Source organism: Physeter macrocephalus, chromosome 7 (assembly GCF_002837175.3).
Source record: "Physeter macrocephalus isolate SW-GA chromosome 7, ASM283717v5, whole genome shotgun sequence".
NCBI classification, from domain to species: Eukaryota; Metazoa; Chordata; class Mammalia; order Artiodactyla; family Physeteridae; genus Physeter; species Physeter macrocephalus.
In genome coordinates, this window is record NC_041220.1 from 156,860,710 (window position 1) to 156,877,308 (window position 16,599).

At 44.1% G+C, this 16,599-nt stretch overlaps 1 protein-coding gene across 12 annotated transcripts in view; it reads left to right on the forward strand.

The window, feature by feature from the left end:
- The window catches only part of RAB9A (RAB9A, member RAS oncogene family), a 58,073-nt gene extending 42,343 nt beyond the window's left edge, over positions 1–15,730 (forward strand). For 6 of the 12 annotated variants that reach the window (XM_024115463.3, XM_007123487.4, XM_007123489.4 and 3 more), the window contains 2 exons: positions 11,566–11,682; positions 14,637–15,730. In XM_024115463.3, coding sequence (XP_023971231.1) covers positions 14,667–15,272 — 606 coding nt within the window. In that variant the 5' untranslated portion in view covers positions 11,566–11,682; positions 14,637–14,666 and the 3' untranslated portion in view covers positions 15,273–15,730. Of the gene's footprint in view, positions 1–11,498; positions 11,683–11,796; positions 14,488–14,636 lie in introns of those variants that run through there. The other 6 variants (XM_024115464.3, XM_028492525.2, XM_007123492.4 and 3 more) reach the window with 4 other exon arrangements.
- The last annotated feature ends 869 nt before the right edge of the window (positions 15,731–16,599 follow it).

Genomic DNA, 16,599 nt, shown 5'->3' on the forward strand with positions numbered 1-16,599 from the left:
GAGAGAGGTGTGTGTGTGTGTGTGGGGGGGTGTGTTTGGGAAACACGTCTCACTTGAAAGCTAGCTAGGTAATAAATTTGTTAGTCAAAACCAAGGATAAGAAAATAGGGCCTTTGACTAAGTAGGTCGTCAGTAGAACATTTACTAAGGATTTTTTTTTTTTTTGAGTGGGTGAACTCAAAACGCCTCAGCGAGTTTGGAAAGCTGTGATGCAGATGAAAGGTCAGGGTACCTGAGGGAAGGAAGGGGGGACCCAGGTGTGCAGGTGGAGGGGGGCCGGCTACCCTGGGTTGGGGAGGTGAGGCCAGAGCTTGCCAGAAATCCTGGGCGTGCCCGAGCTCGGGAGAGAACTCGGAGGAGAACTCTCCGTTTCCCAGCGTGAATCTTGGTATTGTACGTGTAGTGAAGTTGAGCTCTGGGTGTTTCCACGTTCTGGGTTCTTCCATTACTTTCTGTTAGTTTTTGACCGTGGCCGGTACAGGGTTAGGATGCTGTCGCTCATCATGAACACAGAGAAGATGAGATCTAAGTGAATGTAGGCGAGGTCATAGCTAGATCAGCATGGGCTCGGGAGAGCTGGCCGTGCGTTTTGGAAGAAATATAGAAAGAAGCGAAGCAGGCCATGGAGGCTTTACGCTGGCTTCACTGAACCCGGCTCATTTCATCACGGGGAGTCTGAACACAGGCTCCACTTGTGTCCGAGGCCTGGTGCCTTACAAATGTCTGCTGTTGTTTGAAGGGGATGGAGAAACAGTATGGAACAACTTTCTACATTCATCCCGTGGCCACATTCATTATCCAAGTGTGAAGGACAGCAGAGCAGTGTAGCCGGTGAACTGAGCTGCTGGGTCAGTGTAAACCGTTTTCATTTCAGGTTCTTGTGAACTGGATTAGGTTTTGGGGTACAGAGGCCAAGGTCGTTTCCGGAAGGTTTGTTCTCATGAGAGTGGTTGTTTTATCAGTGTTAGAGAAGCCTGAAAGACGCCTTACAGATTCCTGTTTCTGGACCGTGCTCTGTAGAACTTTAACAGATAGGGAGTGTTTAAATGATTTAACAGGTTCGCAAATGCTGGAACAACCTGGGGTGCGGTGTGGCTAGGCGACCTCTGCGGTCTGTGCAGTTTCACACTTGCATGTGTAACCAGAGCAGTGATTAGGTGAACACACCTGAACATACATATGTGGTTTAGTTGGAAGTCAGAACAGAAGAGCTTCTTGAAGGCCACATGTTGGTGAGTGCAGAGCATTTTCTAGAATGAGTGCCAGTACTCTTAAATAAAATTTCAGCAGTGCTCTTTGGGAGCAAACAGCTCCTACCCTCGTATCCTGTTCCACATTAATATTTGCACAGTACCTGAATTTTTCCACACTAGCCCTGGGAAACCCCGCCTCGCAAAGATATGGTGTCATCGAAAGGAATGTGGTGTGAGTTAACGTGGGGACTGAACTCCCCTGAGCGCCAGTTGTGTGGCATCCTGTGGACGGCCAGGACCTCTGTGGTGCCCTCCAAAATGTCACATACCCTGCCCTGCCTGGTTTCCTGTGTGCGCTGTCGCTTGATCTCCCCTCCCTCATCGTCCAGAGTGTTCCATCCCCAACTTCTGCTGCACACAGTTTATTAGGAAGTGGGTCTGCTGGTGTGGAAAGGGGCCCCTGGGTGCAGAGGAGGTGTCATGGGGTCTCTACTTGTGCTTTCCGCCCGGCCAGCCTGTCTCAGTCAGTGTTGAGAAGTGCCTCGTGCCCTCTGGGGTCTGTGTGCTCTCTGGGGCTGGTTTCTCATCGTCAGCTGCTTCTCCCCAAGTTAGGATTTCTGTCTCTTCAGTTTGTCACTGCTGGACCATTTGCTTTCCATCTTCTCAGTTTTGTTGTTGTCTCTCACCTACAGTTGTTCTCTCTTACTGTCCTTTTCGGGTTTGTACATTTTTTAGACCTTTCCTGTCTTTTGATGGGAGTGAAGGTCACACATGTTTGACCTGCCCTGTTTAATTAGACCAGGGGGAAGTTATTTAATCTTTATGAACTTGGTTTATTGATCTATAAAACATGGGTGGTAGTGTCCAACTTGCAGGTGACTTGAAGGTGCTCTCTGCCAGGTACCTAGTAGACATTCAGTGAACAGTGGTGGCTGATGTTACTATGGTCATAGCATTTGTTATTTGAGCAAACGAGAAGGGCAGTAGGTAGGGAGGGAAGTGGACATGTTTCTTGTGTGGGTGAGTGAAGTGGGTAAGACAGAAGGAGAAAGAGATTTTGAAAATGGGGAAAATAGTTAGCTTGGTGTTAGATATGTTGCATTTGAACTGCTATCAGGGTAGCAGATGAATATATTATAAAGGGGGTTGGAATTCTTATCTGGTGCCCACGGGGTGGGAGGGTGGAGGTGGGCTTTAGTTTAGGAATCACTGGGTTTTATACCCCAGGAGGATGTGGTTTGGGAAGAGGTAAGGTCATCGACCGTGCAGTAACATCTCCTTAAGAGCCCGTTAGAAAAGGGGACCATCTAGGTTGCAGAAAGCCAGCGGGGTGAGGGGAAGAGAAAGCAGAACCTATTGTCAGAGTAGTTTTATGAACGATGAAGTAGGAAGCATTTTCAAGGTCGTTGCCAGGCTGTTTAGACCGAATAGAGGCAGTAATGGTGGCTGAGTCCTGGCTAAAACTTGAAGGTCCCACTGAGGCCTCCATCTATGGGTGTGATACTTACAAGACCCTTTCCCAGTTGGGCCTCCATTACCTTATTTGTTTAAAAAAAGAAAAAGCCTTGTGTACCCTTCTGAGATTTTATATCATGTACATTCGGATAAATCTCTACATCTCAGAATTCACTGCCTACTAGGTGGGCCTCTGGTGAGGACATTGGTCAACCATGAAGGTGTGTCTCTAGAAGTGTACACAGGGAAGTCCTAAGAGAGGCGCTTTTTTCTTTATTTAGGGCTGCATGTGCCTTAGGGCATTTAGATGAGGACCGAGGAGAAGCCAATGGATTGGCCATTAGGAGGTCTCTGGTGACTTGCTGACATTCAGGGGGATAGAGGGGTTGAGAACCTGCGTTTAGTGAGAGGGTGGAGGGTTGATCAGGCACAGAGCTGAAATGGGTAGTGATGGCAGAGTAAGTTGGGGCTTGGAAAGCTTTTTGTAGGCAAAGTCAGCTTCAGTACCTTGGTGGGGACAAACTGGAGCATCACTGATGGAGAAGTGGGATGAAGTGAACTTTCTGGAAAGCTACCTGCAGCGCTCTTACGTTTCTTCTCATTTTGACTTGGTGACAGCTTCCTTGCAGAATGGGAGCCTCTAATCTAGTTGAGTCCTGTACGCCAGACATATAGCTGTTCTCTTGAAATAGACCTTCTTGGGAAATTCCACTCCTCTTATTTAATTTCTCTAACAGCCAAAGAGTTCTACCTTGCTGTGGCCCTCGTGGGCAGTGTTGCTATACTAACTCTTGCCTGAGCTTATATGGAAGTTCTCCAGCCCTTAACCTTTTCTGCTCCAAATTAAAGATACCAGTTTTCTTATCTAACTTGAAGAGACAAGTCAGAACCAAGGTTCCCTTAAGTTACAGCAGATCATTTAGGAATCACATTTAGTTTGTGTTTTGCTGCCTTAATGTATTTTTCTAACATGCATATTAAAATTCATTTCTTTCAGGACTTCCCTGGCAGTCCAGTGGTTAAGACTCCGTGCTTCCAATGTAGGGGGCGAGGGTTCGATCCCTGATCAGGGAACTAAGATCCCACATGCTGCGCGGCATGGCAAAAAAAAAAAAAAAAAAAATTCATTTCTTTCATAATGCAGTCTTCTTCCTGAAGTACCTAGCTGTACTTCCCAGTATAGTTTTCCTATTTTGTGACCTTTATCCATTTCTTTGCATTTTAATTCTGTCCCCCAAAGTGCAGCCTTTAACTATCCCCACTCTTCTGTCAAGCATTTCAAGTGCCTTTTTCAGGTGTCTTATTATAGGTAGATTTATGCGTGTTCCTTTTAAGGACTTCATTAAATAAAACAAAGAACAAAATGTGATCCTCACAGGATTAGCAGTTTCCTGTGAATGAGTCTCTTCATTGAACTGTCACAGTTCATGGGCAAAGTGTAATATTAGGAAAGTCTTATGGGTGAGGGAAATAGTAACGCCAAGTAAAGATGAAAGTCTTGAGGGTGTTATGAACTACACAAATTGATCACACGAAATATACAAATATTGCAGACATGTATTGATCATTTCTTGAGGTCCACATTCCTTTAAGAATCTTATGAAACCTTGTTATACTCTTTCCAGAGAAAGGCTCAAGCACATGCTTCCATCCATACCCTCATCCTTATTTCACATGTGATCCTAGGAGGTGCATTTTCCCCCTGCAGCTCCTTCATGGACTCCCAATTAAGCACACTCGATACCTGAACTGTTTAATACAATACTCATGTAGCTATTTAAGTTTAAACGAATTGAAATGGAATAAAATGAACAGTTCACCTCTTCAGCTGGACCAGCCGCGTTTCAAGTGCTCAGGAGCCACATGTGGTTAGTGACGACTGTACTGGGCATAAGAACATTTCCGTCGTCACAGAAAGTTCTGTTGGATCACGCTGCTCTGTACTTTCAGGATGATTTAAGAAAATTGAATTCCTTAACCAAATCTGTTTTTTTCTCCTCTCTTCTCCCTTCCCACTCTCTCCACCACTGTTAACGGTTAGTATACCTAACTAAAAAGGTGCCTTGTTTTAAGCGAAATTGAAAGTATATATTTCTTTCAAGTTTACTTAGCTCATCTTCATAAAAGAGTACTTACTGAAACGAGTTCTTTAAGTAGAGTGAGCTGCTCTGATATCGTGGTAGCGTGGTTTGATTTACACAGCGTTTTCCTTGTCTCGCTGTCTCTGAGGTAATGCTCAGTGGTCACCTAGATAATTTATTTCATCTGGCAAGTTGTGCCTCCAGTTTGGTCTGTTCTTGTGGTATTTTGCTGAATTATTCTTTTTGTTTTGCTTCACTTCTTGCTGTAAGAGATCACGCCCATTATTACACTTAATGACTTCCTTGACTTGCCTCTCATTCGTCTGTTTCAGCAAAGATGACCAGGAAGACTGGAAATAAAGAGTGGAGCTGATAGGCTGTTAAGCGAGACACACACATTAAGATATAAGGAAACAAATACACCTCAGGTGAAATTAGAAATAATGTAGGGATTATCCATGCTTTTGTTGCCTTGGTTAGTTTCTTCAAGCCTCGGTTTCTCAAGCTGTGAAATGAAGTGGCATGCCTCTCACTAGGGCATTCAGAGTGAGTGCAAAAGGAATGTGTGATTTTGGGGAAAAAAAATTGTTCCTAAATTTAAACCAGGAGTGATAAATTCAGTTTAAGGTTTTGGAAGTGAGAGTTAGTCACGGGGTTTCAGATTTGAAAATCTGAAATTTTGAGGAAGCAGTTTATAAACCCAGCGTACTCTCCCTTTGATAACTTGTTAGAGGAATGTCGTTTTTCAGCGTTTCCTGTTGCATTCAGTACTTATTTTAAAGAGGTTTCCTCATGTGACTTTCAAGTAAGAATCAATTTTTTTGTCCTCTCCCACACATTTTTTTTTTTTCCCCACACATTTTAACAGACCTCAAAAATAGAATGGGGGAAGGAACTAATTGAATAGAGAAACAAAGAACTGTAAGTACGGTAAGTACAAATAGAAAAATAAGAATAGAATAACAAGAATGAAGGAGGAAGTAGTTCACTCTTTGTTCTCAGTTTAGCATTCATTTGGTACCTCATCGAATGGAAAGCTTTGTACTAGATGTTGCAGAACCAAAAAAGGACAAATGAATGGATGGCATTGGGTGTTGTGTGTCCCTCCCAGGGAGTTGACACTGTAATTAGGAAAGAGACACGTACACAACTGACAGATGGTTAAAGCATAAGTGAAGGAGAGCTGTAATAGAGGTGGAATGATTATGAGAATGAGGAGAAAGATTGGGTTTCAGGGGGCGGGGGGTGTGGATGGCAAAAGTGGGCCTTCGGATGACTAGGATTTTCATAGCTGTCGATGTGGCGGGGGGGGCTGCTAGTCCAAGATAAGGGCCTGAGCAAAGGCTGGACAGTAAATGCCTGTGATAAGTTTGGGGATGGTGACTTGTAGGGATGTAATTGGGACAGGCAGGTTGGATAGCTCTTGGAATGCCATGCCCAAAATCCTATTTAATAAAAGTAATAAAGAAATAAATGGGTTTCGTTATCTGTAAGAATGGAGGCCGTTAGATCAATGACCAATAAATAGTGTCTACCTTTAATCCATACAAACATTTCTATTTGAGATATATATTCTCCATGCTTGGATCTGACTCTCCCTTGGTTTCCTGTAATATAATAATTGGCTTTGGAAGCCACCATGGGGGTGGAGAAGGCCAGGGAAAAGGCTACTACTGATACACTATCCGTAAACAATTGATAGTGCAAGATAAAAGTACACAATAGAAAAGCTGGAAAAATAGTGTTATGAAAAGGAAAGGGTTGGCATACAATGCACTCTTTTTATCTTTAGTTTTGAGGTATTTGCTGAAAGCATGGTTTATTTTCTTTCCTGCCAGTAACCTACTTAACCAACTTCCTGTTCAGATTAGTGTGCGCCATGTATGACATGCATTGGTGCCAGCACATGGTATTGTAATCCTAATAGAGTATCTCTTGTGTGTGTAACTGGCTTATTGAAAAGGATTCTGCTGAAGGGACAAGGAGATCATCTGTGGCAAGTGTAAAGCTAATGTTAGGGTCTTATTGCTAGTTCTGAGGCTGATACAATTCCCATATCGTAAAATTCACCTTTTTAATGTATACAATTCCGTTGTTTTTAGTATATACACTAAATTGTGCAACCGTCACCACTATCTAATTCCAGAGTATTTCTGTCATACCCCCTCCCCCAAAAAAGAAAGAAAGAAACCCCATACCCATTAGCAGTTACTCCCGATTCCCTGGAACCACCAATCTACTTTCTGTCTCTATGGATTTGCCTATTCTGAACATTTCATATAAATGGGATAATATAATATATGGCCTTTTGTGCGTGGCTTCAAGTTATAACGTTTCTGAGGTTCATCCACGTCGTTGCGTGCATCGGTACTTCATTCCTTTCTCTGGCTGATTAATCTTCCATTGTATGGATAGGCTACATTTTATTATCTGTTCATCAGTTGATGGACATTGGGTTGTTTCCATTTTTTGGCTATTGTAAATACTGCTACTTTGAATATTCATGTACAAGTTTTTGTGTGGATGTGTTTTCATTTCTCTTAAGTATATGCCTAGGAGAGGAATTGCTGGGTCACATGGTAACTCTGTGTTTACACCTTTTGGGGGAACCGCAGATTGTTTTCCATTATCGTTGCACCATTTTACCTTCTTACCAGCAGTGTATGAGACTTCTAGTTTTCCCACATCCTCAGCAACACTTGTTATTGTCTGCCTTTTTGATTTTAGTCATCCTAGTGGGTGTGAAGTGGTGTCTCATTATAGTTTTGATTTGCATTTCACTACTGGCTAATGACGTTGACCATTTTTGCCCATTTTTAAGTTGTTTTTTGAAAAATTATTATTGATTAATTTTAAGAGTTCTGGATACAGGTCCTTTATCAGATATATGATTTGCAAATATTTTCTCCCATCCTGTGGGTTGTCTTTTCACTTTCTTGACAGTGTCCGTTGAAGCACAGAAGTTTTAAATTTTGATGAAGTTCAGTTTACCTATTTTTTCTTCTGTTGCTTGTGTTTTTGGCTTCATATTGAGTTATTTTTAATATAATGTGAGTTACAGAAAAATTTTAGAAGCAGTTGTCCTTAAGGTCTGGTGGATAGCAGTATTTGATGAAACTTTAAAAGAAAATCATTTCTATTTCATTTCAATTACGGCATTCAGTCAAGCTAGGCTTTAAGTGAAAATGAAGCTTTAAAAACTACTTTTGAGTCTGCCAACCCCTGCCCAAATTGCAGATTCAAGAGCAAAATAAATTATTGTGGTTGCTTTAAAAAATACACATTTGACATTAAAAAAAGGAGTATGAATTTGCAACCAAATCAGGACTTTGAAGACTGAACTCGGTATTGATTATTCGAGGTTTTCTTGCAGACTTTCATGTTAACCTGTGAGCTTTTACATGGTGTCATCACGGCGTGCACGTTTTTCAAGTTTATCACTTAACAGTGTATTTCTACAGACCCGTGTCTCCATGTCTCCTCAAGGGCGGCAGACGATCCCCAATTATGCATTTAGGTCATTTCCATTTGCCCCACTGGGAAAGTCCTTCCTTCCTGCCTGCCTTTCCCTCCCTTCCTTTCTTTCAAGATGGTTTTAGAATGGTATGGGGATGTATTTTTTGGTAGAGTCTCGAAAACTGACAACTCGGGGAAAAGTCTGGGCATTTTTGTCATGGTATAATACATTTCCATTAACTGAATCTTTTTAGAGAGCTTGTTTCATTATAAAAATGAAATTGCCATGGGACTTCCCTGGTGGCGCAGTGGATAGGACTCTGTGCTCCCAATGCAGGGGGCCCAGGTTCGATCTCTGGTCAGGGAACTAGATCCCACATGCCTGCCGCAACTAAGAGTTCGCATGCCACAACTAAGGAGCCCGCGTGCTGCAACCAAGACCCCACGCATCCAAATAAATATTTTAAAAAAATGAAATTGCCGTGATAGGCATGCTGATTTCAGTATTGTCTCTGCACATAGAGGTACGTGCAGGGTGTGCTAGGAGCGCAGGGGAAGGGCTTCACCGGGAGACGAGGTCTAGCTGCATCTCCAAGGGTGAGCAGGAGTTCGCCGCCCGCCAGAGAGCAGGAGGAAGGGTTTGTAGTGAATATGTTACTGCAGTCTCAAGTACGAGGCCCAACCACCGCAGTTTTCAACCCCCAAACTCGCTGATACCATTGGTATTGATAGTTGAGAGGGATCGTAAGGGATCCATCGCAGCTCTGCCCGAGGCCTCCCTCCCGCCCTCGCCACAGTCTGCTCTTGATCGCAGCCAGCTACCTTTCTGGACTCCGCATCTGTTCAGGTTGCAGGCTGCGGAAGCCATTTCAGGGCTCCGCTCACTCCTAAGGTGTCAGCAGAAATCCTTCCGTGGCTGCTGAGGCCCTGCCCGCCCCAGGGCCTGCCCCTCCAGTCCCGTCGTCACAGCTCGCTCCGCTCTCCCCGGATCCAGGTGCTCGGCCCCCCTGCGCCCTCCCAGGGTGTGTTCGGTTCCTTGGCAGGGCCTTCGCACCGCTGGTCCCGCTTACGCTTCTGGCCCCTCCCCCTTCTCACAGGTTCCTCCTGCTGCTGAGCTTTGCCGGTGCTCAGACCAAATCCCCCAGCAGTGGACTCAGCCTTTGGGGAGGCTGGTTCTAAAGACAGCGTGCGTCTGAAACGGTCATGGAGACACTGCTTTAGGACAGCCCACGCTGGAGACCGGTGCATAGTCTCGCGCTAACACAGGCGAACACGGCCGATGGTCCTCTGGCCTTGGAAGTTACCGCTTCTTTCTTTAACTGAGCGGCAGGTGAAGTAGCTCTCTGTGTTACAGGATCATGTTGGATGAAAATGTAATTCCCTTGATGGCTGGAATCACGCAGCTCCGTGAGATGCTCACACCTGGGGCCTGGTCTGACCTAGGGAGCCGCAGGGGCAGAATCCCTGCACTGTTGAAGCTGTTCGTTGGGTTTTGGTTGGGTGTTGTACGCTATAGCACGTACCTCTCGTTTGTAAGACTTGCGTCAGTTATAACGCAAGAGGGTTTGTGCCCGGATTGTCAGCTCCCCCAACTACGAGCCCCACCTGCCAGGGCCTGGGTGTGGCCTGCATCCTGAGTGCCTGGCCCGGGGAGGCACGCGCTGAGGACTTCTGCAGAACTGCTTTCCCACCTGCTCCATGCGCTCGGCTCCTGGGGGGGAGGCGCCGCAGGGTTCTACAGATGTGTGATTGCAATTGCATTTAAAACATGTTCAAACTGTGGAAACTCTAATAGAACTTAGGTAGACTCAGATGTGCTTTATCTATGTGTCCGTGGATTGAATACTAGTAGTTCTGTCAGGTTAACTTGTTTTTGTGCAGGTCTTGAAATAAAGCAAGCAGGTGGGAGACTCTTCCCATTGCTACCCCTTCTTTTCATTATACCTACGACAGTAACAGGAGAACCCTCTGAAATAAATGCAAAGGCAGCTGAGACTGGCGCGCCTGTGGGTTAACTGGGCTTTGGAGTCGGTCGCATTCCGATCTCACTCCCCCCACCCCCCCCACCCCGACTAGCTGTGTGACCTCTGAGTCAGAGTCTTCATCCATAGGGTAGGGATAATGAGAGGCTTGTGAGGAGTGAACGCAGTGAAGCAGAGTCAATGGCTTGCAGGGCTCAGTCAGTGTTAGCGTGGTGGTGGTGGTGGTGGTTTTATCCTTAACCCCCAAATATCAAGATTCTGAAGGGTATCATTTTTTTCATTGATTGAATTTATAAGTTGAAGGCTGCTTTAAATAAGTCCCACAAAAATGCCCTTTGCTTTTAAAAAAGGGAGGGACAGGGGTTTGGAACTGTTGGTTTAGACCGAAAGAGGCTAGTACTTTAGCACAGCTCCGCCTAGTAGGCACAGGAAACCTTCACCCTGAATTTGGTCTGTAGGACTAGGATCCTTTGGCTTCCTAATGTCTGCCTACATTGCCCTCTCGTTCTGCCCGTGACTCTTCTGAAATTTGACTGAAGAAATGGCCATAAAAGAAATCTACCTAGGTTCTATAAAACTCCCAGTAAAGACTTCTTCATGTGTCCACTCCACAGAAACTCCCTGCCCTCCAATAATGAGCCTGGCACAGTGGTGAACCGCTTTCCCTGTTGTCCGTGTCCAAGTGGATCTTCCCGACAGCCCTAGAGTGCCCAGAGCTGCAGGATGTCAAATAGCTTGCCCACGAGGCTGCGCTCTTGGCCTTTGGCACGGGGAACCAGTTCTCCTTTCTGACAGTGGGCCTCCATTCACTCACAAAGTTTCCTCTCTGCCTTGGCTGCCCAGAAAGAAGCTTCACGAAATTCTGCACTGCCTTAGTCTTTGCCTGACTTTTCCTGTGTCACATTGGGTGCCTCTTCCTGAGTGGTCCTTCTTTTTTCTTTGTTTGTGTTAGCTTTATTCTGTGGAATATGATTAATTCTAAACCACTCAAAATTTGGGCAGGTTTTGAATAATTTATATTTTACATTTCATCTTAACCAAATTTTACAGCTGTCTAAATGGGATACTTAGGTAGGATGGGTGCGGTCAGGTGAAAAACTTGTTGGAAAAAAACAATGGTTAAAGTGTAGTATTTGATTCTAGGGCTATTTTTAGGCTGAGAAAGGTCATGGGCAGCTTTCAGGTGTAGTTTTCCTTTTAAATTAAGAATCTAGCTACTAATGGAAGTCAGACATTTCTTTTGCATTTTAATTCTTGTGTTTACTCTTAAAGTTATGAAAACAGATTGAATGTACATTGCTAAGGTGTGCTTTCTGATTTTTTCTTTGCAGATGATGATGTTTGAACAGAACAGTTAAAGTAAGATTATGGCTTATGTGACATGCTTTTCTTATTCAGATTTCTTTATAGGGTTTAGCTGATTGCTAAAGGCATGTTTTAGTTTGGGTGAAGATTATTGCCTTTGGGCAGTCCTTCTGAACTGGAGTATAAAAGGCCTTCATATTACATTTTAAGGTAAGTTTTGAAAAGAGCGTATCCGGATACCTTTATTCATTCAGCTTATACTAAAGAAGTTTCAAAGCATTTTACTGTTTTCAGAGAAGAAAAGGGGAACATTTTTAATGTTCATAAACTCATTATGTTATGTTAATGTAGAGATTGCATGAAGCTAGCTTTTGTTAGATGTCAGTGGGAAATAAGATAGTTTGTATAGTTATCTATATCACCATGCATGTTTATATTCAATGCTACAATTAGACTCGGAGAGCTGTTTGTGTCTGCATTAGTTCTTTGAGCAAAGGCCAACATACCCCCAAATAGAATACCTGGGAGGCCCCAAATTATAGATGAGAAATGTAAAAAATTGTACCCTGTTTCCTGGTGTGTGGGTCTAGCATATCCCAAATCTGTTTGCTCAGAATAAGGGCACAAACTAGGAAATCCCACATTATTATGAAAAAAGAAAAGAACTATGGAAGTGTCCTGATAGAGTTATGAATTACAAATCTCAAGGAATTTCTAAGACTTAATTTGGTAGATGTATGTAACCACGCATCTGGGTGGAGGTTGTCAGATTGCACAGTCTGGTTTATAATTTGATGTACATATCCTAACAAGTTGATGCTGTACAATGAAACTTTGTGTCCAGTGAAGCAGTTAGAGACTTATTAAAATCCTGAGATAAATGATAGACTAGAATTCAGCACATCTGTTATACCCTTGTAACAACGTGGAATGTCTGTGTTTATGTATCTTCAGAATCGTGGGAAAGGAACAATCTTGGGATGGGGGGCTGCTGGGGGAGGTTCCCAGTGTTGGGGATGACTGTGCTGAGCGGTCTGAGGGCCCCGCGGTTAGTCCCTGCACTGGGGCTGGGTCCGCCAGCAGAGGAAGCAGCGCGTGCCAGGACGGAGGCAGGGCGAGTGTGAGGGCTGAGCCTGTGGGTCTGAATCTCCCTTCCGTCTGACAGGGCGATTCTCAATGGCTGATGCCGAGAATGGGGAGCAGGGCCACGCATCTTGCCTTCGAAGTTGGACTTAGAACTGAATCTCGGGGGAAGCACTGAAGAATGTTAAGGCGGGAGCATTAGATGCTTTCCTTAGGTCAGCATAGTTGGTGTGCTTTTTTGGTTTTGCTGCTCTTTTTTTCTAAGTTGAAGTCGTGTAATCAAGATTCCAAAGAGTTAAACAAAGGAACCGATTTAGTGCACTGTTACTATGTCAGGAAATTAAAGGGCTTGAGATAGTTTCAGTTTCCTCTCTAATATTAATTTAGCCTGAGCATTGGGCAGAGCCATCCATTGAAGTCGAAAAGTCTCCAAGTAGTATGCACTTTAATTGCCTCACACTTTCGTTGGCCAATTTAAATTGTATTAATTATAGTAGTAATTACTGTAGTGATTTAAAAGTGCCAGTAAGAGTTAGGGACAAGTTGCCACATGTTTCTAAGAATAGTGTGTAGCATGTAGTAGGAAGTGCAGAATTCTTGCGCATTATGGGAAGTGTTCAGTTACATTATACTGGGTCATACTTGCGTATAAGCAGGCGATTGCCAGATAATGTTTGTTTACTGCAGTGATTTTGCAAATTCATCCTAGTCAATAGGGCTGTACTGTCCAGTACAGCTGTTGGCTCTTTAAATGTGACTATTCAAATTAGTGAAAATTATGTAAAATTTAAAATTCATTTCCTTGCTCCCACTAGCCACTTGTGGGTAGTGGCTGACATATCAGATAGTCCAGATGGAGGACATCTCCATCGTTGCAGAAAATTCTGTTAGTGCTACTCTAAACGTTGTCTTCTTTTACAAATATCTTAAAAGCCATTTAATATTGAAATATTTACAGTTTAAATGATATAATTTGATTCAAAATAATTGGGCAGAAGGGAGAATGGGACGCTATGGAGGAAACAAGATTTGCTGTAAGTTGATAAATGGTGAAGCTAGGTTTAGGGTCTGTGAGGTGTCATCATATTATTCTCATTATTCAGAAATCGTGTATGTTTGAAATTTTTCATAATAAAGAATTAAAACAGAAGCCTTAAATAGGAACAGTGCTCCCACCAGCCTACAAAAGGGCGTCTGAATCTCCGTACCCCCCCCCACCCCCCGCCTCCCACACCCCCCCGGGGGACTGGTGGCAGGGAGGGAGTTAGTCCTGCCCCAGGGCTTCCCCTAAAGGGTACGCATGGTACCACATTTTTGTTTAATGTTCATTTCATTCCCCCCTCGAAACACACAGGTAACAGCCCAGGCTCGCATTTGTTCAGAAGAGTTGGAGCTGCCCAAATGAATCTTGTGGGTAGAATGTGCTAGGTTATGATATTATATCAGAAATTCAAGTGGTGCTGACATTAATGTTAGCCAACTCAAAACAGTGTTCCTAATGAAAAGAATAGAGTCCTTTACTGGGTGGTTGGCTTCGGTCTGTTCACAGCCAGATCAGTCAGTTCTGTCTCTGGTTTCCTGCTTACCAGCTCCTACGGTGATGGCGCTGGGAGAGAGAAAGAGGGGGTTGTCTAGAAACCCCCTGGCCTGAGAAGAAAGCCATCAGTGAACACTGTCACCGTGCCACCAGAGGGCTGTTTGCAGTTGCTCCAGAAACGTGCCCATTTCGGTCTCCCACTGCATCTCTAACAAATGGTGGCAGGGCTTATTGTGAGCCAAGAGGAACGGTTGAGAGGACAGTCTTTGGCGTCAGACTTGGCCTTGAGCGCTACCCTCAGTCAGCGGTGATCCGAGGAAGGGGAAGAATGAGCCCTCAGCAGCTGTCAGAGAGAGTGACGGTCGGGTGGTGCCTGGCACGAGGTGGAGGGCTCAGTAGGTGACATCTCTTGCTGTCCGGTATTCCCCGCGCAGAAAAGAATTGGGGCTCTGTGTTTTATTTCCCTTAGACGCTGACATTCATAGAGGCATGTAGAACCACGTACAGGTCTAAAGGAATGTAATGGTACCCTTTTATTTTACAGGGTTCCGAAATCAGAGATTTGAGATTAAAAATGGCAGGAAAATCATCGCTTTTTAAAGTAATTCTCCTTGGAGATGGTGGAGTTGGGAAGAGTTCTCTAATGAACCGATATGTGACTAATAAGTTTGATGCCCAGCTCTTCCATACAATAGGTGTGGAATTTTTAAATAAAGATTTGGAGGTGGATGGACACTTTGTTACCATGCAGATTTGGGACACGGCCGGTCAAGAGCGTTTCAGAAGCCTGAGGACGCCATTTTACAGAGGTTCTGACTGTTGCCTGCTTACTTTTAGTGTCGATGATTCTCAAAGCTTCCAGAATTTGAGTAACTGGAAGAAAGAATTCATATATTATGCGGATGTGAAAGAGCCCGAAAGCTTTCCTTTTGTGATTTTGGGTAACAAGGTTGACATCAGCGAGCGGCAGGTGTCTGCAGAAGAAGCTCAAGCCTGGTGCAGGGACAACGGCGACTATCCTTACTTTGAAACAAGTGCAAAAGATGCCACGAATGTCGCAGCGGCCTTTGAGGAAGCAGTCCGAAGAGTGCTTGCCACCGAGGATAGGTCAGATCACTTGATTCAGACAGACACAGTCAGCCTGCACCGAAAGCCCAAGCCCAGCTCATCTTGCTGTTGAAGTTCGAGAGGTTGCCCGTGCGATCTAACCAGCTCACACACATGCACAGATAAGCACAGGGTGGAGACGAGAATTCGTGTTTGCAGCAATGGATCATGTACTCATAAAATTAAACTAACCATATTGCTGCCTTGTTAGTGGGTGGGAGAAGGGACGCATCCACTCACAGGAGAATCTATTTACTCAGTAATGGCACCTTACATTTATAAGTTGTAACGGTTGTCTAATAATGTTTAATTTAAATGTGTATGTCACAGAGCTAATAAATGAGATGACCAAGACTTTACAATTAAAACAAAACACTTGAGTATTCTAGAAGTTACTGTTTTTTCCCCGGGAAAATGGAGAACTACTTTTTCTATGTGTGTATTTTTATGTAATTAGCACTCTGTTCCTGGTTCAGGGAAAACATGTCCTAAAGCAATAATGTTAGATATTAAAGATTAAAATCCAGTGCATTTGCCATGTAGTCATGTGATTTGAGGACGTGTTCATTCGGTGTAGAATTATGTGCGTGTTCGCTTTTTCTTTCTACGTATCAGGATCGATCTCACTTGTAATCACTTGTCGTTTGTGTGCCCCCCTTGCCCCCCGACACAGAAGCCGGCTTTATCACTCTTGGAGGAGGCACTGCTTCTGGATTGTACTGTGAGTGCGGGTAAATGAAGACATCTTTATTTGGTCATGTATTTATTCTGTGTCTTCTACGTCACTGAGCTTTGTTTAGTGATTTGGTCTCAAGGAGATTTTTCGTCATTCTGCTGCAACGAGCAGCCTTACTGATAGAGCAAGTTGTGGTCTTTCGTGGGTAGAGTTCACGCGCTGCGCCTTTCACGCCGATCCCATCCCGCAGAGGCACACCAATGCCAGGCGCACGTGTTAGTGAGGACAGGACCCTTGGCTGTGGAGCGGTGGGTTATCAAGCGACATGCTTTTGGGGGGTTGTCCTGTGCGGGGGAGTACATTTTGGAACAGCTAGGTTGAGAGGTTTCTCTCCCTGGCCCCGCTCCTTGGAACCACTTGACACAGAACACCAATACAGTAAGCTCAGCTTTTGAAAATCTAATTTCCTAACACAACAGATTTGGCTTTAAGCAAAACATTTTCACATTTTAAATTTGGGGAAATTAAATCTCTTTATAGTCTCAGGTTAGAGAGAGCTGTAGTTTTTATTTATAATCAATTCCGCCCCCGCCCCACCAAACTATAATCCTCCATTCAGAAAACAAAATAGGAATCCACCATTAACAAACGAGTGTATATTATATATTCCCTTTGTTTTTTTCTCTAGGGGACTTGCTTTGTTATTTTAAATCATGTGTACCCA